At 42.0% G+C, this 23,436-nt stretch overlaps 2 protein-coding genes across 10 annotated transcripts in view; one reads left to right on the forward strand and one right to left on the reverse strand.

The window, feature by feature from the left end:
* Positions 1-12,911, reverse strand: part of Dhx30 (DExH-box helicase 30) — a 35,538-nt gene extending 22,627 nt beyond the window's left edge. The window contains exons 1-5 of one of the 8 annotated variants that reach the window (XM_040290212.2): positions 12,777-12,911; positions 10,840-11,020; positions 9,877-9,953; positions 9,174-9,228; positions 1,174-1,269 (exon numbers count right to left, since the gene is read on the reverse strand). In XM_040290212.2, the coding sequence (XP_040146146.1) occupies positions 1,174-1,269; positions 9,174-9,201 (124 nt within the window). In that variant the 5' untranslated portion in view covers positions 9,202-9,228; positions 9,877-9,953; positions 10,840-11,020; positions 12,777-12,911. Of the gene's footprint in view, positions 1-63; positions 93-1,173; positions 1,270-9,173; positions 9,229-9,876; positions 9,958-10,839; positions 11,021-11,893; positions 12,039-12,776 lie in introns of those variants that run through there. The other 7 variants (XM_040290213.2, XM_040290215.2, XM_078037932.1 and 4 more) reach the window with 7 other exon arrangements.
* On the forward strand, positions 12,420-21,341 carry LOC144375010 (uncharacterized). Of its 2 annotated transcripts, XM_078037958.1 has the most exons (3): positions 12,420-13,290; positions 15,246-15,320; positions 15,472-21,341. In XM_078037958.1, exon 1 carries the CDS (start codon positions 12,556-12,558, stop codon positions 13,132-13,134), a length of 579 nt encoding a protein of 192 aa, XP_077894084.1. In that variant the 5' UTR covers positions 12,420-12,555; the 3' UTR covers positions 13,135-13,290; positions 15,246-15,320; positions 15,472-21,341. The 2 variants fall into 2 exon arrangements, with proteins under 2 accessions (XP_077894084.1, XP_077894082.1); XM_078037956.1 differs by having other exon boundaries at positions 15,246-21,341.
* Positions 21,342-23,436: the final 2,095 nt, after the last annotated feature.

Consider the following 23,436-nt stretch of genomic DNA (forward strand, 5'->3'; position numbering starts at 1 on the left):
TATCCCCAACTAACCGTCTTTAAGCTTAGCCACAGCACATCTGACACTCTCAGAGCCACTCACCTGCCATGTTGGAAATGTTAACGTTCAGCCTTTTCGAGTTACAGGGCATTTTAAGAAAGAAAAAAAAAAGGGCAATCAACTCTTGTTTTGGCAACTTAGGGGGTGGCATTTCTTTAAAACCTAAGTCAAGTGGTCAGAGGGGCTGGAAATACTTGTCCCATACTGCTGAGGAGGGTCAAGGCCACTGCAGTGCGAGAGCAGCTCACGCTGAAACTGCTAGGAACATGGCAGTAGCATGTGCCACAGAAATTGAGGTGCCCAATTCTCCCACATACCCCCTGAGCTCTTGACCTTCAAAGCACTTTATAGACAGAGCGTCCTGTAGACAGGCTCTCTCCAGATAAGGCAAAGACTCTATGACCTAAAATAGTGTTCTTTCTACTTAGGCAGAGGGATGTGAACAGGCAGTCTACGGGCAGAGAAGAGGAGCTGTGAGGGACACTGGACTTGGCAGATCTGGAAAAGATCTAAATCTGAGGGAAGAGAGGAGATGCTCATGTGGAAAACTGATTCTCTGGGTCCTATTATTAGCTCTGTCTCTGGGTATTAGCAGGAGCTGAGGTAAACTGTCACTCATCAGGGTACACTGACATTCTCCCTTAACAAAAGGAAAGCCCACCTTGTCAAAGGACTGGGAGGCAGATTTTAATGTCAGTAAAGTGCTTTGAGGTACTAGAGGAAGATGGGGAAGTAATTTCCTGGGTATCCCCAAAGCCCCCAAGATGGAAGGCCCTAGGCTGAGTCAAGGCTCTCTGTTCTGGCCCTGCTATAAATACCTGCTCTCTCTGAACCACCAGAGCTAGGGACTTCCTAGGAACCTAGAAGATTCTCCATGCTGGTACTGAACACCCAACAGAGAATAGGCTTTCTTCCAGGCCACACAAGGAGGCCCAAGGAGACTATAGGTCCAAGCCATGTAAATAAGGATCATGAAAAAAATCCAGAACATTCCAAGTCTTCTCTCCCTCAGGGCTCCATCAGCTCTGCTAAGCACCCCACCCCCAAATATTTTCAGGAGGTCCACAGCCCTGGAACCAGGGCTTCCTCTGCCACCCGCCTCCCCACAGACCCTGGACCAAGCTGTTGCTGGAGGCAAGGCTCCTCCCTTACCTCGAGAGATGGTCCCTCCAGGGGCAGGGTTGACACACATGGGTGGAAGGCGGGGTGGGGGAAGTTTGCACTGACGCTGCCTGTGCTGGGCCCGATCTAGAGAAAGAGAGAGGACATCAAGGCAACATGTTCTTAGTCCTCACAGTACAGCCCCTGGAAATGGCTCACCTCAGAGCATCCACAAGGCGCTCTGGGCAGCATTGGGAACCAGTCACAGGTTCTGAGAAACAGTGACAACAATGCCACACAGAAAAAAAGGCAATTATCATAGATAGATACAACATATATATGTGTGTGTATACATATTTATATAAGTAAGTATGGATCTGTTTTTAATCCTGAGGCTCATACATACACATTTATATATATATATTTAAATATATATATATAAATGTGTATGTATGAGTCATAAACAGATAAGGAAAACATCATATAAATACACATGATAACCTTGTAGAGATTCTTTCTTAGCTCTCAAAAAGCCTGCAAACTGTTTCTCACTCCTCAACTAGCTTCCATGAGTTTAACACACATTCTATATGCTTTGCTACAGTCTTAACTTATGAGCATAAGATAATAAAACAGTTGAAAGATGAACGCCATGGACTGTATAATTCCAAAGAACCACTGTCTTCCACTCATAGTAACCATTGGCTCATTTATATGGATTCCCCTTAGCCACCAAATTTCAAATTATTACTGCTAAGAATAGGGAAACAAAGGGGCTAATTGATCAGTAGGTCCAGCCTGAGGATTAAAAACAGATCCATACTTACTAGAATTCTCCCTCTTTTTAAAAGAGAACCACTTGCCATTCCAAATATTTCCATTCATTTGGAGTCTAAATGCTACTTATTAATTACCAACCAACCACTTTTTTTTTGCTCCTGGGGATTGAACCCAGGGGTGCTTAACCACTGAGCTTCATCCTCAGCCCTTTTTTGTATTTTATTTAGAGACAGGGAATTGCTGAGTTGAGTAGTGCCTCACTAACTTGCTGAAGCTGGCTTTGAACTTGCAATCCTCCTGCCTCAGCCCTCCAAATCACTGGGATTTCAAGGCACACACCACCCTGCATGTCCCAAGTACATTTTTAAGAAGCTCCAAATTTTTGAGATACATGAATTACAATCAGGATATTCACTGAGCATGGGGTGTAGCACAATGGTAGAATACTTGCCTAACATGTACAGGGCTCTGAATTCAATGACCAGTAGCCATAAAAATAAAAAGATATTCACTGAATCTTCCATGAGTAGTGGAAATGCAGGGATAGGAACGCCTAAGGCTGTGAAAAATCACCTAACTGCTGAAATTATATTACAATCACTAGACTGGACAGAAGATGCATGAGCTCTTTGCTCTCTTTGCCCCACTGGGCCCATCAGTTTACACAACTATAATGCACCAATAAAAAATTATGGGGAAGGGGCTGTGGATGTGGCTCAAGCAGTAGCATGCTCGCATGGCATGCGTGTGTCCTGTGTTCCATACTCAGCACTACATATAAACAAAAGATGCTGTGTCAGCCAATAACTAAAAAATAAATATTAAAAAATTCTCTCTCTCTCTGTCTCTCTCTCTTTCTCTCCCCCCTCTCTCTTTAAAAAAAAAAATTATGGGGAAGGCTAGAGAGGCTGAGGCAGGATGATCTCAAGTTCAAAGCCAGCCTCAGCAAAAGTGAGGGGCTAAACAACTCAGTGAGACCCTGTCTCTAAATAAAAGTACAAAACAGGGCTAGGGATGTGGCTCAGTGGTTGCATTCCCCTGAGTTCAATAGCCGGTACCAAAAATATAAAAATAAAAAAATAATAATATATAAAATATAATTTGGGGGGCTGGGGATGTGGCTCAAGTGGTAGCGCGCTCGCCTGGCATGTGTGAGGCCCGGGGTTCGATCCTCAGCACCACATACAAACTAAGATGTTGTGTCCGCCGACAACTAAAAAATAAATATGAAAATTCTCTCTCTCTCTCTCTCTTAATATATATATATATACATATATACATATATACATACATATATATATATATATATATATAAATAAAATTTGGGGATGCGGAATCAAGTAGATGAACACAGCTTTCTTCCCCTACATTCCCAGCAGCACACTCCCTCCCAACAGCCCCTCTGGCTCAGAGCTCTGCTTCCACCTGTTCTGCCACAGCAACTGCTAGATTGGTTCCAATCAGAATACACTTTGCACATTTTTAGCATCATAGTGAGCTCCCTGCCTTGGTGGTCCAAAGCATCTTCCCCAGGCACCACTGACTATTTTTGTCATATTATGGTCATAAAGTCACAGTTCCATTTGCACATAACTCCATATTTCTCAAAAGCCCTCTTAAGATATAATAGGTGTAGCCAGACACAGTGGCACATGCCTGTAATCTCAGTGGCTCAAGAAACTAGCGCAGGAGGATCACGAATTCAAAGCCAGCCTCAGCAACTTAGTGAGGCCCTAAACAACTCAATTAAGACCCTGTATCTACAAAAATAACTTTTTTTTAAAAAAAGGGCAGGGGGGCTGGGGCTGAGTGTTAGAGTTCTTGCCTAGCAAGCGTGAGGCCTTGGATTCAATTCTCAGCACCAGGCAAAAAGAAAGAAAGGAAGGAAGGAAGGAAGGAAGGAAGGGAGGGAGGGAGGGAGGGAGGGAGGGAAAAGAAAGAGAAAGACAGAAAGAAAGAAGGAGGAAGGAAGGAAGGAAAGAAGGAGGAAGGAAGAAAAGAAGGAAGGAAGGAAGGAAAGAAGGAAAGAAGGAGGAAGGAAGAAAAGAAGGAAGGAAGGAAGGAAAGAAGGAAAGAAGGAAGGAAGGAAAGAAGGAAAGAAAGAAAGCGATAAAAGTCCATCAACAACTAAAAAAATTTAAAAAGGCTGGGATGTGGCTCAGTGGTTAAGCACCTCTGGGTTCAATCCCTAGTTCCAAAAAAAAAAAAAAAAGATATTAAAGTTGTGGCTTTCTGCTTCCTGATCACACTGTTCCCTCATGATGTTCTGCCTCTCACCTTGAGCCTCAAGGAATAAAGCAATCTCTCTATAGACTGAGATCTCTGAAACCATTAACATTCCTCCTATCCTAGGCCAAGATATCTGTCCTTCTTTCGGATCACCGACCACAGGAATGAAGAAATCCATACTAGAAAGATAGTACCAGCGGATCCAAGAAAGAGCTAACTCTCAAGGCTACTATTTGGATATCAATTATGACTGCTGATATGTACACCTGGAACTTAGCCTTTGTATCCCCGTTTAAAAGCCCTCTTCTCTTCCTGATAGAATTGCAATGACCTCTGAGACACGAGTCTGCTGCCTTCTCATTTGCTAGAAAATTAATAAAACTTCTTTTTCCTTTATCTCAAAAAAAAAAAATGAAGCTATTTTAGGTGTGTGATTTTACAAAAAACATGTACGGTATCACAGCAAAAATGCCTGTAGCAGCCTGGCATGATGGTGTACGCCTGTAATCCCAGCAGCTCAGGAAGTTAAAGCAGGAGGATCTCAAGTTCAAAAGCAAGGAGCTAAGCAACTCAGTGAAACCCTGTCTCTAAATAAAATAAAAAATAGGGTTGGGGATATGGCTCAGTGGTCGAGTGCCCCAAAGTTCCATCCCCAGTGCCAAAAAAAAAAAAAAATTTTTTTACTTTAGAACTAATTCCAGTTCTCCTTTGAAGCTAAGGTTGCAAATGACCAGCTCAACCTCTCCATTCCTGTTTGAAGAGGATTTGTATTCATATTCAGGATGCTAGATTGAAACAAAATAGAGTAAATGATTTGATCATTATTTATTATCTCATGAAGCATTTGTAGTAACTGGAAGAAAATTGTAACAATCCCACAACATCATCACTGAAAACTAACCATACAACTGGAGTAAAAATGCACATTCTTGATATTGATTCAGTGGTTTTTAAAGTTGTGTGCTGACTGTAGAAGACTCAGCTTGTTCTTCATGTCCTGATTCTGACAGCATTGCTGCTGAGAATTCAGATACCTATATCAATATTCTAGAGGGGCTGGGGCTGGGGCTCAGCAGTAGCACACTTGTCTGGCATGTGTGAGGCACTGGGTTTGATTCTCAGCATCACATATAAATAAATAAATAAAATAAAGGTCTATCAACAACTAAAAAAAAAAAAATGTTAAAAAAAAAAAAGAGATTCTAGAAAGGGGAGCTGGGAGTGTGGTTCAGTGGTTAAGCACTTGCCTAGCATGCTAAAGGCCCTGTGTTCAATCCCAATCACTGCCAAAGAAAATAAGGTTGAAAGACCATTGAAGGTAGCAACAGGTAAATCACCAAGCACATGAGTGTTGCAGATGTCAAGTGCTGGCAGCTCTGTTGGATTACATAACAGGAAAAATGGTAACCAGCCACAAGACCCAGTGGGTTACTGTCCACAATCCATGTGGAACTGCTATAGTTATTTCCATCAGCACTGTGAAAGGTCCCATCCCAGGTGGTTCCTGAGTACTAGGGAATACCTCTGAAATAGTTGTCATCGCCCTCATGCCTCACATTCGCAGGTCCTCAATCAACAGTACCCCAAAGAGATCAACCTATTCATATTTACTAAGGGATTCAGACGCTAGGCATAGACTATAATCAGGTTCTTTTCCTACATCATCTCAAATATTTTCACTACACTGTGGAAGACAGGAGGTAGGAAATAGGATCTTGCTAATGTTGAGTAGAAAACAGAAATGAACCCCAGACAAACTTATCAAGAGCCTCAAACTTTTCACATTATATTTCCTCTCAAGGGGCTGGGGATGTGGCTCAAGCGGTAGCGCGCTCGCCTGGCATGCGTGCGGCCCAGGTTCGATCCTCAGCACCACATACCAACAAAGATGTTGTGTCCGCCGAGAACTAAAAAATATATATTAAAATTTCTCTCTCTCTCTCTCTCTCTCTCTCTCTCTCTCCTCTCTCACTCTTTAAAAAAAGGAAAAAAAAGATTTTAAAAAAAAATTCTATTTCCTCTCAAGATTGATGACACCTTGGGCTGGGGTTGTGGTTCATCGGTAGAGCGTTTGCCTAGCATGTGCGAGGCCCTGGGTTCGATCCTCAGAACCACATAAAAAATAAATAAATAGAATAAAGCTATTGTGTCCACTACAACTAAAAAAAAAATATTAAAAAAAAAAAAAAGATTGATGACACCTGCCGGGTGTGGGCATGCACACCTGTAATGGCTAGGAGGCTGAGGCAGGAGTATCCGGAGTTCAAAGCCAGCTGAGCAAATTACTGAGGTCCTAAGCAACTTATCAAGACCCTGTCTCAAGGGCTGGTGCTCAGCAGTAGATCACTCACTTAGAACATGCGAGGCCCTGTGTTCAATCCTTAGCACCACATAAAAATAAAATAAAGATATTGTATCCATCTACAACTAAAAAATAAATTTAAAAAAAAATACTGTCTCAAAAAAAAAAAAAAGAAAAAGAAAAGGCTGGAGATATGGCTCAGTGGTTAGGTGCCCCTGGGTTCAATCCCTGGTACCAAAAAAAAAAAAAAAAAAAAAGAGAGTCCTTTACAACAATAAAGGTGTCAAGGCCACACACAAACAACTGCCAAGGTTATGATACAAACTCTAAGTGTTACAAGTATTCAGAAGACAGGAGAGGAAATTCAGCCTTAGAGTCAGGAAAAGATAGATTTCCCCAAAGAAAAATATTCAAGGTAGCAACTCTTTCTAACTAATTTTTTCCCTTAGATCTTCAAGCATAAAATGATTGCTGAGAAGTATATGAGACTTTTCCTGTGCAGAAGGTGAGGTCCAAAATCAGAGTTTAGTACATCCCGAAGCTACTTAATAATAATGGGGATTGTGAGTTTAAGAGGGGTCAGGCCCTGTTCTAAGCTCTTTATACGTATTAACTCATCTGATCCTTGGAACAACTCTGTGAAACAGGTACTGTGAGGAAGTGGGGCAGACAGAGGCTCAGCCACCTACCTAAAGTTCCCACAGACAATGAGGGACAAGTTGTAATGGGAACTAGGCACCTAAATCCAGAGCTTGTACTCAATAATGCTACACTGTCTCCCATAAAACTAAGCACTAAAGATGCCACTGCTGGTGAAAACTATAAGTCAAACCAATCTCTGACATAGAAAGTCAAATCACAAACCTTGAAAAGGAATTTTGCCAAGTTCTCTCATCTAGTCTACCTCCCTATCATGCTGGAGAGTTAAAAAAAAATGTGAAAAAATGAGGACCACGATCTTATCCGGCTCTCCATCTCTTTATAAAACCAGTACTGTTCATTCAGAGACACTCTCATCATCAGAGAAGTTATCAGCACCCACCTTTTTCAAGTGGGTAGACAACAAAGCCCACTGGCTAGTGAGTAAACAGAAAGCAATTAAATAATATTTAATTTTCAGCTCAAAAAATGTACTGTCAGGCTGGGGATGTGGCTCAAGCAGTAGCGCGCTCACCTGGCATGCGTGTGGCCCAGGTTCGATCCTCAGCACCACATACAGACAAAGATGTTGTGTACGCCGATGACTAAAAAATAAATATTAAAAAAATTCTCTCTCTTGGGGCTGGAGATGTGGCTCAAGCGGTAGTGCGCTCGCCTGGGATGCGTGCGACCCGGGTTCGATCCTCAGCAGCACATACCAACAAAGATGTTGTGTCCGCCAACTAAAAAATAAATATTAAAATTCTCTCTCTCTCTCTCTCCTCTCTCTCTCTCTCTCTTTAAAAAAAAAATTATCTCTCTCTCTCTCTCCTCTCTCACTCTCTCTTTAAAAAAAAAAAAATGTACTGTCCATCCTTATCTCAACTTCAAATTTTCCCTTCTTAGTTAGCACCCCTCCTCAACAAAAAAACAAAACCTAGGACAATAGAAACTAATTGTTTCAAGTGCTATGAAAACAGACAAAGTGACTGAAGACAAACAAGGCAGGAGGCTGCTCTGCCTTGATACATCCAGCTCTCCTTTTGGCCCCAGTGAGTTACAAAGGGAATCACTTGTCCAGGGTTCCCAGGCCTCTAGGAACATATAGAGACACAATTGAGAGGATCTATTTAATCAGTAGTTACAGAAGTTCTGTTCTGGTTCTCATTTATTTGTAAAACACAGTCAAGAACCTCAGAACCGGCTTCAATACAGGATATATGTCTTTTATTCTTTATTCTTTTAAAGGAAAAAAGCCATGTGCTTGTCTAAGACATAAAAGTTCTTTAGGAACTGGCCCCCAACGTTCTCACCAGTTACATCAGTTCTTGCAAGGAGATCTTGAACTCTGCCCTATGGCACTGCCATAACTCAGTTCTACCATTGCTTAAGCAACGCCCTCACCTGCAGGAAACCACTAATTCAAGACTTGCCAGAGTTTCTATGACCACAATTATAACAATAACTTGATCTACTTCACCAGTGTTTACCAAGGCTTGCCATGTGCAAAATGCTATGACAGGTACTATGGATGATAAAAGAGCACAAGCCCTGGCTGCAGGGAGCTTCCAATCTAATGATACAAAGATTAATTTGGAATAGACTAAACACAAGACAACATGAATATGATGTTGAAGAAAGTTGGAGAAGGACTGCATTTAGTCAACAGTATCAGTGAAGATTCATGGAGGAAATGGCGTAAAATATTAGCCTAACCAGGCGAGGTGGCACATGCCTGTAATTCCAGTGACTTGAGGGATTGAGGCAGAGGGATCACAAGTTCAAGGTCAGCCTCAGCAACTTAGCAAGGCCCTCAGCAATTTAGTACCCCTGGGTTCAATGCCCTGCATCAAAAATACATAAATAAAATTAAATTCTATCCTAGAAAAACAAGCCAGATTTCACCAAGCAGTTAAGTATGTAGGAGAGTGCATTTATAGGGACAATGGCAAATACACACAGATGCCAAGGCAAGGGGAGGCACACACAGGTTATAAGACAACGGAAAGGAAGGCTAGGAAAGCACTTGGGAAAGTCACCCCTGTTGGTTATAGCTGCCCATCACAGGGGCTTGGAGTCACAAGCACAGTGACATTCTTACCTTTTCTGAATGAGTCCAAGCTGAACATTTCTGGCCAGGAGGGAAAGCTGGAATCCTGAGAAGTAGGGTCAAAAGGCAACAATTACTATTCCTGGTTCAGGAGCCCACACAGACAACTTCTGCAGAAGGTGAAAAATATGAAGCTCTTTATGAGTCCCACTGCTGCTCCCCAGTCTTATGGATGGGAAGGCCAGCTCCATTCTAGAGTAATGATGTGTCCTTACTTCTTTCTAACTGACAGCTTTTTTCTTTTTGCTGTCCAAAAACTCCCTGAGCCCTGTTAGAAAGAAAGGGATGCATTTCATAATGACAGATATATAGTTCCATCTCATTACATACTTAAGAGATTTCCTTGGGACTTCCAAGAGGAAACTGAGTTCAACACAGATCCCCTGTCTCATAGGGATTCAGGTTAATGGGACTGAGGATTGTCTGAAGGACAAACTAGTTTACTGAAGTTTCATAAAACCTAGTCAAGCCCCTAAGAATGAGATTTGATGGATAGTATCAAAGTGCAACTAACAGTGATTCAGAACAAAGTTTTCATAGAGGAATCTCTATGAAATACCAAATATTAAATTATAGCATGATTACTGGCCAAAAATGTCAGTGCATTTTTCTTGTCAGTACATACAATAGATGAACAGACCTACAGATAACAGGAAAAAAAGTAACAATTCTGGCCAGATTTGGTGGCACACACCTGTAATCCCAGCTACTCTGGAGGCTGAGGCAGGAGGATCTTAAGTTCGAGGCCAGCCTGGGCAACTTCGTGAGACCCTGTCTCAAAATTAAAAATAAAAAGGGGTAGGGATGTAGCTCTGTGGTAGAGAGCCCCTAGGATCAATCCCCAATACCATAAAACAAAATAAATGAACAGAAAAAAAAAAAGAAAATTTAAATTAATTTGCTAGTAAATAGACTCTCTAGGTTTTGTTTTTAAAAAGTCTTTGATCTGCCATGCACAATGGCACACTCCTATAATCCCAGTAGCTGGGGAAGTTGAGGGAGGAGGATGGAAAGTTCAAAGCCAGCCTCAGCAACTTGGATAGGCACTAAGCAACTCAGTGAGACCCTGTCTCTAAATAAAATACAAAAAGGGCTGAGGATGTTGCTCAGTGGTTAAGTACCTCTGGGTTCAATCCCCAGTACAAATAAATAAATAAAGTCTTTGATCCTAGCCAGGCAGAGAGACATACCCCTGTAATCCCAGCAACTCTGGAAGCTAGCAGAAGGATCACAAACTCAAGGCCAGCCTCAGTAATTTAGCAAGACACTCAGCAATTTATAAAATCCCATCTCAAAATAAGACATGGCTGGGGTGTAGCTCAGTGGTAAAGCACCCATGGGGTTCAATCCCTGGTGTACCAAAGGGGGGAAAAATAAAAAAACAAAACAAAACAAAACTTTAAACTTTGTATTCAGCATCTCTTAAGTAATTTAGAGATAAGTAAAATTATATTGTCAAGATTTCTTACATAATGAAACACATCTTAACTTCAGGCAGACTTACAACAAAATGTTTCTGAGAGATTCCACAACGACTAATTAAGAATGACATTCCTTTTCCAAGACAGTCACAAATGCACCTAACACATGCCTCTTCCTTTTCAGTGTGTCTCAGCATGGATCCACCATTGCTCTGAGCTTGGCTAAATCAACTTACCTTATAAAAGCAGTAATGGGCTCAGATTTTGTAGGCTTTTGAAATGGAGCTGAATTCTCTCCTTGCTACTCCTCATCCCGAGGCTGGGCCTCCTCCTGGGAAGTATGATGCTGGGTCACTAGAGTGACGGCCCCCACAGGGAAACAAAGGTGCTCCAATCATAGAAATTCATTTACTAACTCTAACAACAAGGACAAGTTTTGTTAGTGGCATGAAACACATACACCAAATACAATGGCCTCACTTCAGGACTTGCCATGACCCATTCTAGACCCACCAAATGTGAGCTGTCCTACACCAGCACCTGTAAGATACCAAGAAGGAGATGTCAAGGTAAAGAAGGGTTTGGAGGCCTGAGAAGCAGTTTCTCCAAGCCCAGAATGAAACCTGCTTCAGTTTGCATTATAATCCCATAATGAATATAATATAAATCTAAGGTAAACAGGCTGATACACTGTCCTAGATTGGCAAAATAAAAAATCAATACTGAATACCATTTTTATGGTTTAAAAAGTACAACTACAGATTTTATCCCATTTAATCCATGCAACTACCTTGTGAGGGAGGAATTCTCTTTCTCAGATAAGGAAATTGAAACATAATTTATACAACTCATCCAAGATCTCATAGCAGCCTCAGAGTAGAATGGAAATCTGCATGTAAATATTCTGACTCCAAAGCTTTCCATGCTGACATTACTTACTTTCAGGATATCAGGCTGCTGACTAAATGCACCACGTTCATTCCTTAAGACAACATTTTATACTAACATCTTCAAAGGTTGAAAGGGACAAGAAGGATCCAACAGCGGTGGACCACAACTATAAAAACTAAAACACTTGGAGAATAACTATCTTTGGGAGGTAGAGGGACAACCTACATAAGGAGAAAATGCACCAAAGGATAAAATGCTCAAGAAAAGAGCACTACCATAAATCCTAAATTATCTATCCATCAGGAAAATAGTCCTCCCTCTCGGAAATGCCGAGACTCTTGAGATTTAAGTGTAAATTACAAGATGTTGTAAAGATCCACAATGATAGCAGGGTCGTACCTTCTAAGAAACTTCAAGAGAAACCATCAGATAACGTCTCATTTCACTCTGGTCCATGAGTTGCAACCAAAAACAGGGTTCAGAGCCTGCAACTGGCCTGCAGAAGTCTACCAACTACAGTGTATGGCAAGCCCTTAAGGACTGGGGTTGTAAAGTGGGACAGCCTCTGCATTGCAAAATCGCAATTAAGTGACCAATGTTGCTACAAGAGGAGTAGCTAGCAAGCATGCTGACGCCATACTCCTGGCTTGGGGTTTTGAGGACCCCTGGGATTCCAGTTCACTGCAAACAAAGGACCCAACATGCATTAGGTCTTCCCCTGCAAAATAGGGCAAGTCACCACCAGCAAACAAAGAACACATCACCCCTTGGCCTCCTCCAGTGACAAGGTCGGTGCAAAAGGGGACAAACCAGGGGGGCCAGAATGCACCAGGCCCATCTCAAGAACAGCGGCGCTGGCCATACCGGGGGAGGAGGGGCAAACAAAGGTCTCAGGGCATTAGAGAGACTTCCTCCAGGCCCTGCCTTGAGGAAACTGAGCATCCCCTGAGGAGAAGGCGTCGTAGCGCCAATGAAGCTGCCTCTCCCGCGGCCTCCGCTGAGCCCCTGGTAGCGAGGCCCGCCCCGGCGGACCGGTCTGGCCCCCGCCCCCGCCCGGCTCCATGGCAACGGCAGGCCGAGGCCTGGCTGCCCCCAGCTCGGCCCGGCCGGCTTCGCGGGCAGGCCCAGGATGCCCGGCCTGCTCCTCAGGCCCGCTGGCTGCTCCGCCCCACTCTCCGCCAGGCTGGCGGCCGGACCCGGGCTCCGTCTCGCGCCGACCACCCCGGGCCGCGGCAGGCTCCGCCGGGGGGCACGAAAGGGGAGAAAAAAAAGCCCAATTCACCTGTTGTTACAGATGTGAAACAAGCCTCGGTGCACGGCGCATGAGCCGCGGCCCCCCTCCGCAGCCGGACTACAACTCCCACCAGCCGCGGCGCGGCCTTTCCGGGTCCTGCGGCGGAAGTCCCGCCGGCCGCCCCGGCGCCACCGCCCCGCCTCCGTGCGCGGCCCCGCGCCTTGTAGGCGCGAGGTGGTCTCCGCCAGGCTCGCGTGGTCGTCTTGGTTTCGTGGTGCTGGCGGTCAACCTGCGACCGGACCTCGATCGGGCCCAAAAGGGCGCGGAACCGCGGGTGGGACTTCCGGTGCTCGGGCGGCTCAGGGTCTCCCTGGGTCTTCGTGCTGCTGCTGCTCCAGCCGCGTGAGAGACCTTGGTATACCTTGTCCCCTTCGCGCCCGCAGCGAGTGTAAAAGGACCTGGCGCCTGAGCCCGCACGGTGTCCTGCTGCAGCTGTGGCCACCGCCTTCACTCGCAGCTCGATTTTGCGCTCCCATTCCTCATCTAAAGCCTTTTTAGGGAGGTGAGCGGTTTTGCCTCTCAAAGTGATGAATTGTACAAAGATAGGGAAAGAACTAGGTGGCGCGTGCTGCTCACGGGGAAACGGTCTAAGAATCCCGCAGCCTTCTGGAGGCAGAAGACCAGACGGATCTCGCGCCGCAAATCCGCAGGTGAAGCGCTGGTGCGTGCCCCATGCGGCCAAGCTTCCAAAGCAGAAAGCACAGTGCAGCTCTGAGGCTGAACCAGGAGTTCACAGCTTGGAAGACAATTTTTTAAAAATTCTTTTTAGATGTTGATGGACCTTTATTTATTTATTTGTGGTGCTGAGAATCGAACCCAGCGCCTCACACATGCCAGGCAAGTGCGCTACTACTAAGCCACAACCCCAGCCCATGGAAGACAATATTTTTAAGATGTGGCTTTTCGATACATATTGAGAATCAGTACCATATGCCGTCATTTTGTGTCCACCCAATCAAATTACACAAGCATTTCTTATCCTGGCGCGATGGCCTGCCTCTAATCCATGCTACTCAAGAGGCTGAGGCAGAAGAATCTGAAGTTCCAGGCCAGGTTGGGCAAAGTAGCAAGAACCGGTCGCAAAGATAAATAAATATATTTATTATTTTCTTTCTCCGTGGGACATAAGGCTGAGTATTTTTTGGCATTTTTTAAAATTTTTATTATGAGTATTATTTATTCAAATAGTTATTACCCATTTTTCCCTAGCACGGTGGCACACACCTGTAATCCCAGCTGCCAGGGAGGCTGAGACAGGAGGATCACAATTTCAAAGCTCTCACTAAAAAATAAAAAGGGGGGCTGGGGATGTGGCTCAAGCCGTAGGGGTTCGATCCTCAGCACCACATACAAACAAAGATGTTGTGTCCAACGAAAACTAAAAAAATAAAAATATTTTAAATAAATAAATAAAATAAAAAGGGCCAGGGATGTGGCTCAGTGGTAAAGCCCTGTGGGTTTAATCCCTGGTACAAACAAAAAAGTTATTACCCCTTTTCAACATGGCATGATTCTTTTTTTTTTAAAGAGAGAGTGAGAGAGGAGAGAGAATTTTTAATATTTTTCAGTTCTCGGTGGACACAACATCTTTGTTGGTATGTGGTGCTGAGGACTGAACAAATATTTGAGCATGCTGTTTGTCAAGTTGCTAAGCAGGTGAGGGCACACAGACTTGCCCGCAGGGAACTTACTTAGCATTTAATATAGAAAATGACAATGTTGTGTGAAGGAAAAGGAAAGAAATGTTGGAAAGCAGGCATAAAGTGCTACAGTGGTTTAGGGTAAATGACAAAATGAACCCTGTGAACCCAGCGTTTCAGGAGGCTGAGGCAGGAGAATCCCAAGTTCAAAGCTAGCCTCAGATAAAGCAAGGTGCTAAGCAATTCAGTGAGACCCTGTCTCTAAATAAAATACAAAGTAGACCTGGGGATGTGGCTCAGTGGTCGAGTTCAATCTCTGGTACCAAAAAAAAAAAAAAAAAAGAAGAAGAAGCTGTGAGCAAGGATATCCAGGTGGAATAAGGAATATATTTTTAGGATACACACAATAATTCAGTGTGTCCAGAAGGTTAGGTAAGTGTGAAGGCTTTAGAGAAGCTAGAACAGAAAAAAATAGAGTTGGGAATGAGATCCTAATAGATTTTTCCTTTGAGTGCTGGGGATCAATCCAAGGCCTCAAGCATACACTTTACAGCTGAGCTTCACCCCCAGCTATTTTCTTTTTTTAACCAGGAATTGAACCCCAAGGGAATGTAACACTGAGCCCGAGCCCCAGCCCTTTCTATTTTTTATTATGATTTGGAGTCTTGCTAAATTGCTTAGGGCCTCCATAAATTGAGGCTAGCTTTGGACTTACAATCCTCCTGTCTCAGCCTCCCAAGTTGCCACAATTATGGAAATGTGCCACCAGTGTAAGGCTTTTTTTCTTATAAGAGACAAGTTCTCTTTCTTTCAGCAGGAGAGAGTTGAATCAAGCCATTAGGAGCATGAGCTGGATGAGTTGGTGACCCCTGGGGATGGAGCAGCCATGCTGGTGAGCAGAGGAAACTGTCAGGGAGGAGCTGGGGCCAGAGGTTGGTAGCTCTGTGCTCTGGCTATTGAATCTGGGACACTCCTCAGCTGTATAAAGTGGTCCTTCTTTTGAGCTGAACTTCCTTAAGTTTCTACTCCCCACCCTCCATCAGGTGACCTGGAGACAGTGACCCGTGGGGGCTCCGTGTTTGACCAGATGCAGAGCACCCCCCACCCCTGTGGACCGCCTGTCTTCTGGCTGGATATTTAGGGGCCTTCCAGTTTCTGTTACAAACAATGCCATGGTGAATATCTCTGGCACTCGAAGCTTTTTTCCCCCCTCTCTATTTATGATTCAAGAGGTCTTCTCAGAGGTGGGGTGAGTGGATATAGATCTCTTTAGGCAATAAATGCATCTTGCTTAATGACTTGTCCAGAAAAAAAAAAAAAAAAAAAAAAGACAAGTTCTGTGTTTCCCAGGCTGGCCTTGAACTTACCATATTACCATCCTCCTGTTCTACCTCCCAAATAGCTGGGATTATAGATGTGTGCCACCACACCTGGATCTTCCCTTATAGCGCCCCATGCTTAACCTTACATAATCATAATTGGCTCCCTCAAGTCCCAGTCTCCAAATGCAGTCAGTCATATTGGGGGCTAGGGTTCAATGAATAATTTTGGAGGACACTACTCAGCCCATAACAATTTCAATTAAATGAAGATTGCTGCAACAATTAAAAATAATGAGTCTGATCTAGTGTACAGACATAGAAAAATATCTGATAAGTGAAAGGCAAGTTCTATGCCTGGTCTGTTTATAATCCCAATTGTGTTTTTTAAACAAGATCATATGTTTATGTTTATGTAAGCATAGAACATACTGAAAGAGCCAAACTTGAAATCACAGCTACTCAGGACACTGAGGTGGGAGAAGAACAAGTTTGAGGCCAATCTGATCAATTAAGCAAGACCCTGTCTCAATTTTTAAAAAAGGGCTTGAGATGTAGCTCAGTAGTAGAGCACTTGCCTAGCATGCACAGATCCTAGGTCCAATTCCCATTACCTAAAAAAAAAAAAAAAAGAAAAATCCTGAAAGAATATGATATTAGAACTCTTGCTTGCTGCCTATAGTAGTGCACACCTGTAATCCCAGAAATTTGGCAGGCTGAGATAGGATAATAAATTCAAGGTCAATCTCAGCAATTTAGACCCTGATTATAAAAGGAACCATTAACAAATCTGTGCTAGCCATACACACATTTTTTAATACATTAAACTCAGATGTACTGTGTATGAGTGTGTGTGTGTGTGTGTGTGTGTGTGAGAGAGAGAGAGAGAAAGCTCACATTTTCCCCCCCTCTGGTATTGGGGATAGAACTCGGGTACTAGACTATTGAGCCACATCCCCAGCCCTATTTCATTTTTTATTTATTTAGAGTTAAGATCTTGCTCAGTTGCTGAGCCAATCTTGATTCATCTGTACCCTCTACCCTAATGCCCACTTCCCCCAATTTTTAATCAAATCATGCCATCTTATCTGACAAAACATGAGGGTAAATCTCATAATCTTTTTACTCAGCATAATAAACCAGTATCATAGTGCTAGGACATTTGTAAATCCAGCAATTTGGGAGGCAAAGGCAAAAGGATCACAAATTTGAGGCCAGTCTCAGTAATTTAGCAAGGCTGTAAGCAACTTAGTGAGACCCTGTCTCAAGATAAAATAAAGAAAGAAAGAAGTCCTAGGGAATGTAGCTCATGGTAAAGCTCCTCTAGGTTCAATCGCCAATACGAAAACAAACAAACTCCCCACTAAAACCAGTATCATACCTCTAAAAAGTTGAGAAGTCTTTAATATCATTGCATAATTCCTAATTATAAATAAATTCTCTTGGATAAATCTTATCCCTGTCCTTTGCACTAGTATTTCTCTCTCTCTCTCTCTCTCACTCTCTCTCTCTCTCTCTCTCTCTCTCTCTCTCTCTCTCTTTCTCTCTCTTTTTTTTCCTCCATACTGTGAATTGAACTCAGGGGAACTTTACCACTGAGCTACCACCCTAGTCCTTTTAAAAATTTTTTTATTTTGGGACAGGATCTTGCCAAATTGCCAAGGCTGACCTTGAACTTGCTATCTTGCTGACTCAGTCTCCTAAATTGCTGGGATTATTGGTGTGCCTCACCAAGCCTAACCAGCCCCAGGCTGTTTTTTTTTTTTTGTATGGGAATTGAACCCAGGAATGCTTAACTACTGAGCCACATCACCAGCCCATATATATATATCTGTATATATTTTATTTACAGAGTCTTGCTGAGTTGCTAAATGCCTCACTAAATTGCTGAGTCTGTTTTTTGAACTCAGGATCCTCCTGCTGCAACCTCCCTAGTTGCTGGGATTACAAGAAGTTTGATCCACCTGAGTTTGATCCTCAGTGCCACATAAAAATAAACAAAGGTATTGTATCCAACTACAACTAAAAAAAATAATAATTTTTAAAAATTATTTTTTTATACATTTATTTCTTTTTTTAGAAGTAGTTGGACACAATACCCTCATCCCATTCATTTATTTTTACATGGTGCTGAGGATGGAACTCAGGGCCTCGAACATGCCAAATGAGTGTTCTACCACTAAGCCACAACCCCAGCCCCTTAAAAATTCTTAAACAAAAAAAAAAGAAAACTGGGGCTGGGTTTGTAGCTCAGTGGTAGAGTGCTTGCCTAGCACGTGTGAGGTACTGGGTTTGATCCTCAGCACCACATAAAATAAATAAAGGTATTATGTTCATGTATAACAAAAAATACATTTAAAAAAAAAAAAGGAAAATTCATTTTGTTTTTGTACTACTAGGCCCTTGTGCATGCTAGACAAGCACCCTACCACTGAGCCACCTCCTCAATTTGAGTTTTGATTTTTTTTTTTTTTTTGGTACCAGGGATTGAACTCAGGGCACTTAACCACTGAGCCACATCCCAGCCCTTTTTTATATTTAATTTACAGATAGTGTCTCACTGAGTTCCTGAGGCTGGCTTCTCCCCAAGCCAAGGAATAATAATCACAAGGCCTGGCACAGTGGCGCACTTTTCTTTTTCTTTTTTTTTTTTTTTAAAAAGAAAGAGTGAGAGAGAATTTTTTTTAATATTTATTTTTAGTTCTCAGAGGACACAACATCTTTGTTGGTATGTGGTGCTGATCGAACCCGGGCCGCACGCATGTTAGGTGAGCGAGCTACCGCTTGAGCCACATTCCCAGCCCAGGTGGTGGACTTTTCTAACCCCAGTGGCTCAGCAGACTGAGGCAGGAGGATCATAAGTTCAAAACCAGCCTTAGCAATTTAGCAAGACCCTAAGCAATTTAGTAAGACCCTGTCTCTGTATAAAATATAAAAAAGGGCTGGGGATGTGGCTTTGTGGTTGACTGCTCCTGGGTTCAATCTCCGGTACCAAAAAAAAAAAAAAAATGTTATAATCATGCTGGGTTATAGATTCAGAAACAGGCAGAGGCAGTTTGGAGTTTTATAACCTAAATATAATGTAATTGAGAAGGTGGGGAGAAGTAGCCCAAGTAATGTGAACAACTGCAGTCAGTATTACTACTTGGAATTAGGAATTTAGGGCACAGAAAGTAAAGTGGGACTCCCTAATTTAACAAAGATTTAAAAAAAAACAAAACTGCAACTGACCCATGCATGAAAATACAGATTATATGAAGTAATATACTTTGTGACATGGCCTTAGAGTCCAAGCTATCCTCTAACTTAGGGCCTAGAACCCTGACTCCCAAATTTGATGGTGGGAGCAGAGTATCAGGTGACTAATGTAAGATTTGTTTCTGAAAAAAAAAAAAAAAAAAAAAAGATTTGTTTCTGGCTGGGGTTCATGTCAGATTGAGTAGAGATTACCAAAAAAATCATTAGGGAGGGGCCTGGATTATAAATAGCTCAGTGGTAGAGCTCTTGACTGAGTGCATAAGGCCCTGAGTTCTATCCTCAAACCCCCATACAAATCATTGGGGAGGGAAAATTAAATGTATAGAGAAAAATTTCCTACTCATGAGAAGCTTGCAGGCTAAATTTCCAAAACCAGAAACCCTGACCAGCTAGGTGTGGTGGCACATGCCTATTATAATCCCAGCAACTGAGGAGGCTGAGGTAGGAGGATCATAATTTCTATATCCAGTACTGCAAATAATAATAATAATAAGGGCTGGGGATGTGGCTCAAGCAGTAGCATGCTCGCCTGGCATGCATGGGCCCGGATTCGATCCTCAGCACCACATACAAACAAAGATGTTGTGTCCACCGAAAACTAAAAAAAAAAAAAATATTAAAAAAATTCTCTCTCTCTTTCTCTCTCTTTAAATAATAATAATAAATAAATAATAATAATAATAATAATAATACAAATCAAAGCTTCTATTTAGCTTCTATTTAACTATTGGCCAAGTTGTTTCATATTCCTGCATATCTGTTAACGTGTCTCATTTCTACTGTTTCTCACACGAACTGTTTTTTCTCCTCATGTGCTTGGTTTTCTTTGTATCCTGGGCAATATATTTGAGAAAATATTCTTAGAAATAACTTTAGACCTAGAAGAATGTTATCGTTTGCCAGAGAAGAGTTTTGTTTGTACTCTACAAACAAAATTTATTTATTTATATGTGGGGCTAAGAATTGAGTCCAATGCCTCACACATGCTAGGCAAGTATTCCACCACTGAGCCAATCCCAGCCCCTTAACCTGGGAACATCTTACTCCTAAATTCAAAGAGCTTGCATTTTCTGGGCAGCTCAGGTTTGCAACATGCAAAGGTACTATAGTATTTTGTGAACTATCTATTTGATCTTTCTATTTCCTGTCATCATAACTCCCCAAATCCTTAACTTTGAAATGATAGTGTCTTTTTTTTTAATATTTATTTTATAGTTATCGTCGGACACAACATCTTTGTTTGTTTGTGGTGCTGAGGATCCAACCCGGGCCGCAAGCATGCCAGGGAGCAAGCTACTGCTTGAGCCACTTCCCCAGTGTCTTTTTAAGCAAATGAATTGACTGATGGCTGGATGTCTCTAAGTAACTTCAGATTCAGATTCGTGACACCAGAAAGAACAAGGCAGGATTAGAGACTTGGGGTTTTTCAGCCCTACCCTCCAAACTCTGGGAAGAGGAAAAGCTAAAGGTTAAGTTGATAACCAATGGCCAATGATTTGATCAATCATGTTTATGTAATGAAACCTTTGTAAAAACCCAAAAGGACAGCCTTCATAGAGCTTCCAGAGTAACCTGCAGAGGTTCTTGGAGGGTATAGAAACTCTTCATCCTTTTGTTCATAGCTTGCCCTGTCTTTTCATTTGTATCCTTTATAATACTCTTCATAATAAACCAGTAAGCATGCTTTCTTGAGTTCTGTAAACTGCTAAAGCAAATTAATCAAATTAGAGGAGGAGACTATAAGAACCCCAACTTATGGCTGGTTAGTCAGAAACACATGTAAAAGAACTTAGGGCTTTTGACTGGCATATAAAGCAGAATAGTGGTAATCCTGGGGACTGAGTCTTCAACTTGCGGGATCTGATGCTATCTGTAGGCAGTTAGTGATAGAATTGAATTAGGGGACACATAGCTGGTATCTGTTGCATAATTGATTGTTGGTGGGAAGAAATACACATACTGAGATCACAGAAGTAATCTGTGTTGTGAGTAAACAACTTGAATTTACTTTCTCTATATCAACAGACCTACTTTTTGATTTATGAACAGTCCTGCATTCTGATTCAATAGTACAAAAATGACTTAATAGAATATTAGATCTTTTTATGACTTAGGAAAATGGAATTTTTTCTTTTGTTTACTTTATTTGGGGGAATTGTCTTTGATTTAAAATATTTCAATTTTGGGGGCTGGGGATGTGGATCAAGCGGTATCACGCTCGCCTGGCATGCATGCAACCCGGATTGATCCTCAGCACCACATACAAAAAACAAAGATGTTGTGTCTGCCAAAATCTAAAAAATAAATATTAAAATTCTCTCTCTCTCTCTCTCTCTCTCTCTCTCTTAAAAAAAAAAAAGAAAACTTTGGGGAAAAAAATAAAATATTTCAATTTTGACCAGGCCATTTTTAAAAATATTTAATTTGTTCTAATCAGTTATACATGACAGTAGAATGCTTTTTGACATATCATACATAAATGGAGCATAACGGGCTGGGGATGTGGCTCAAGCTGTAGTGCGCTCGCCTGGCATGCGTGCAGCCCGGGTTCGATCCTCAGCACCACATACCAACAAAGATGTTGCGTCCGCCGAGAACTAAAAAATAAATATTAAAAATTCTCTCTCTCTCTCTCTCTCTCTCTCTCTCTCTCTCTCTCTCTCTCCTCTCTCACTCTCTCTTTAAAAAAATAAAATAAAAAAATAAATGGAGCATAACTTCTCATTCATCTGGCTTTACATGATGTAGAATTACACAGGTCCTGTAATCATATGTACACACAGGGTAATAACCAATGATTCATTCTAATATCATTCCTCCCCCCATACCCTCCCTTCCCTTCACTCCCTGCCTTCTAGTTCAAAATACCAATAACCTCCCCATCCCCTATTTATTGTGAATTAGCATCTGCATGTCAGAGAAAACATTCGGCCTTTGTTTTTTTGAGGATTGGCTTATTTTACTTAGTGTAATATTCCCCAGTTTCATCCATTTACCAACAAATGCTATAATTTCATGAAGGATGAGTAACATTTCATTGTGTATATATACAATTTCTTTATCCATTCATCTGTTGAAGGGCACCTAGGTTGGTTTCATAGTTCAGCTACTGTGAATTAAGCTGCTATAAATATTCATGTGGCTGTGTCACTGTAGTATGCTGGTTTTAAGTCCTTTTGACCAGATCATTTTTTAATAAACTTTTTTTCTTTTTGCAGTACTGGGGATTGAACTCCTGGGTGCTCTGACATTGAGTTACATTCCCAGTCCTTTGTAGTTTTTGAGACAAGTTCTCACTAAATTGCTGAGGTTGGCCTCAGCCTCTGATGTTGCTGAAATTACAAGCATGTACCCCCATGCTTTGCTTGTTTTTATTTTTGAGATAGGGTGTCACCAAGTTGCCCAGGCTGACCTCAAACTTGTTATTCTCTTGCCTTAGCCAAATGTGTTCCTGTGTTACTAGGCTGCACACAGCTTGCCATGTGTATTTTTTAGTGAGGGTGGGGGGAGAGTGGTTACTGGGGATTGAACTCGGGCAATTCATGTTCAAATCCAGCCCTATTTTGTATTTCATTTAGAGACAGGGTCTCACTGAGTTGTTTAGTGCCTCACTTTTGCTGAGGCTGGCTTTGAACTTGAGATGCTCCTGCCTTAGCCTCCCCAAGCCGCTGGGATTACAGGTGTGTGCCATTGCACCTGGCTTGCCATGTTTTTGTAAGTCAAATTTTACTGGAACTCAATCTTATTTATTTTGGTGCAGGGGATTGAACCTAGTGCCTTGCACATGCTTGGCAAAGTGCTCTACCACTGAGCTACATCCCCTTTTTGTTATTCTGAGACTTTTACCTAAATGGCCCAGGCTGGCCTTGAACTTGCAGTCTGCCAGCCTCAGCCGCCTAAGTAGATGTGATTACAGACATGTGCCACCATATCCAGCAAAACTATTTAATTTTTGACGAATTTTTTCATGTTCTTTTTTAAACAAAATGAGGTAATATAGCTTTTCAAATTATTTTGAACAAAAAAGCTGGATTCACTCCCTGGAAGAACTAACATCCTTCTCCACAGCTCCAGGTAAATTAAATAGCTTTTTGAACTTCTCCAGTGGGTTTTCCTTGCTTTACTCAGAAGTTATTAATAGTTAAAACAATGTACCTGGGGGACTCCATGGTCCAAATATCTTGACTCATTAGATAGAACTAACTTTCTGGCAAGTTAGTTAAGCTTTTTGTGCCTCAGTTTCCTTTTATGCAGTAATTTTGCACAGAGCATGGCATATATGTTCTTCATAAATACCAGTAACTATCATTATTTCTAGAGCATAAACTTTTAGAGGGCATGATTTCTAACTTACCTATTTTTTTTTCTTATCATCTGGACAGTTTATCACTCCACAGAGATAATGCTATCTTCCTAATATATAAATCTGAT

The sequence above is a fragment of the Ictidomys tridecemlineatus genome, chromosome 2 (genome assembly GCF_052094955.1).
Source record: "Ictidomys tridecemlineatus isolate mIctTri1 chromosome 2, mIctTri1.hap1, whole genome shotgun sequence".
Classification (NCBI taxonomy): Eukaryota; Metazoa; Chordata; class Mammalia; order Rodentia; family Sciuridae; genus Ictidomys; species Ictidomys tridecemlineatus.

Coding starts and splice junctions, on each gene's coding strand:
- LOC144375010 (XM_078037956.1), top strand. CDS start 12,556: ATGGCAACGGCAGGCCGAGGCCTGGCTGCCCCCAGCTCGGCCCGGCCG.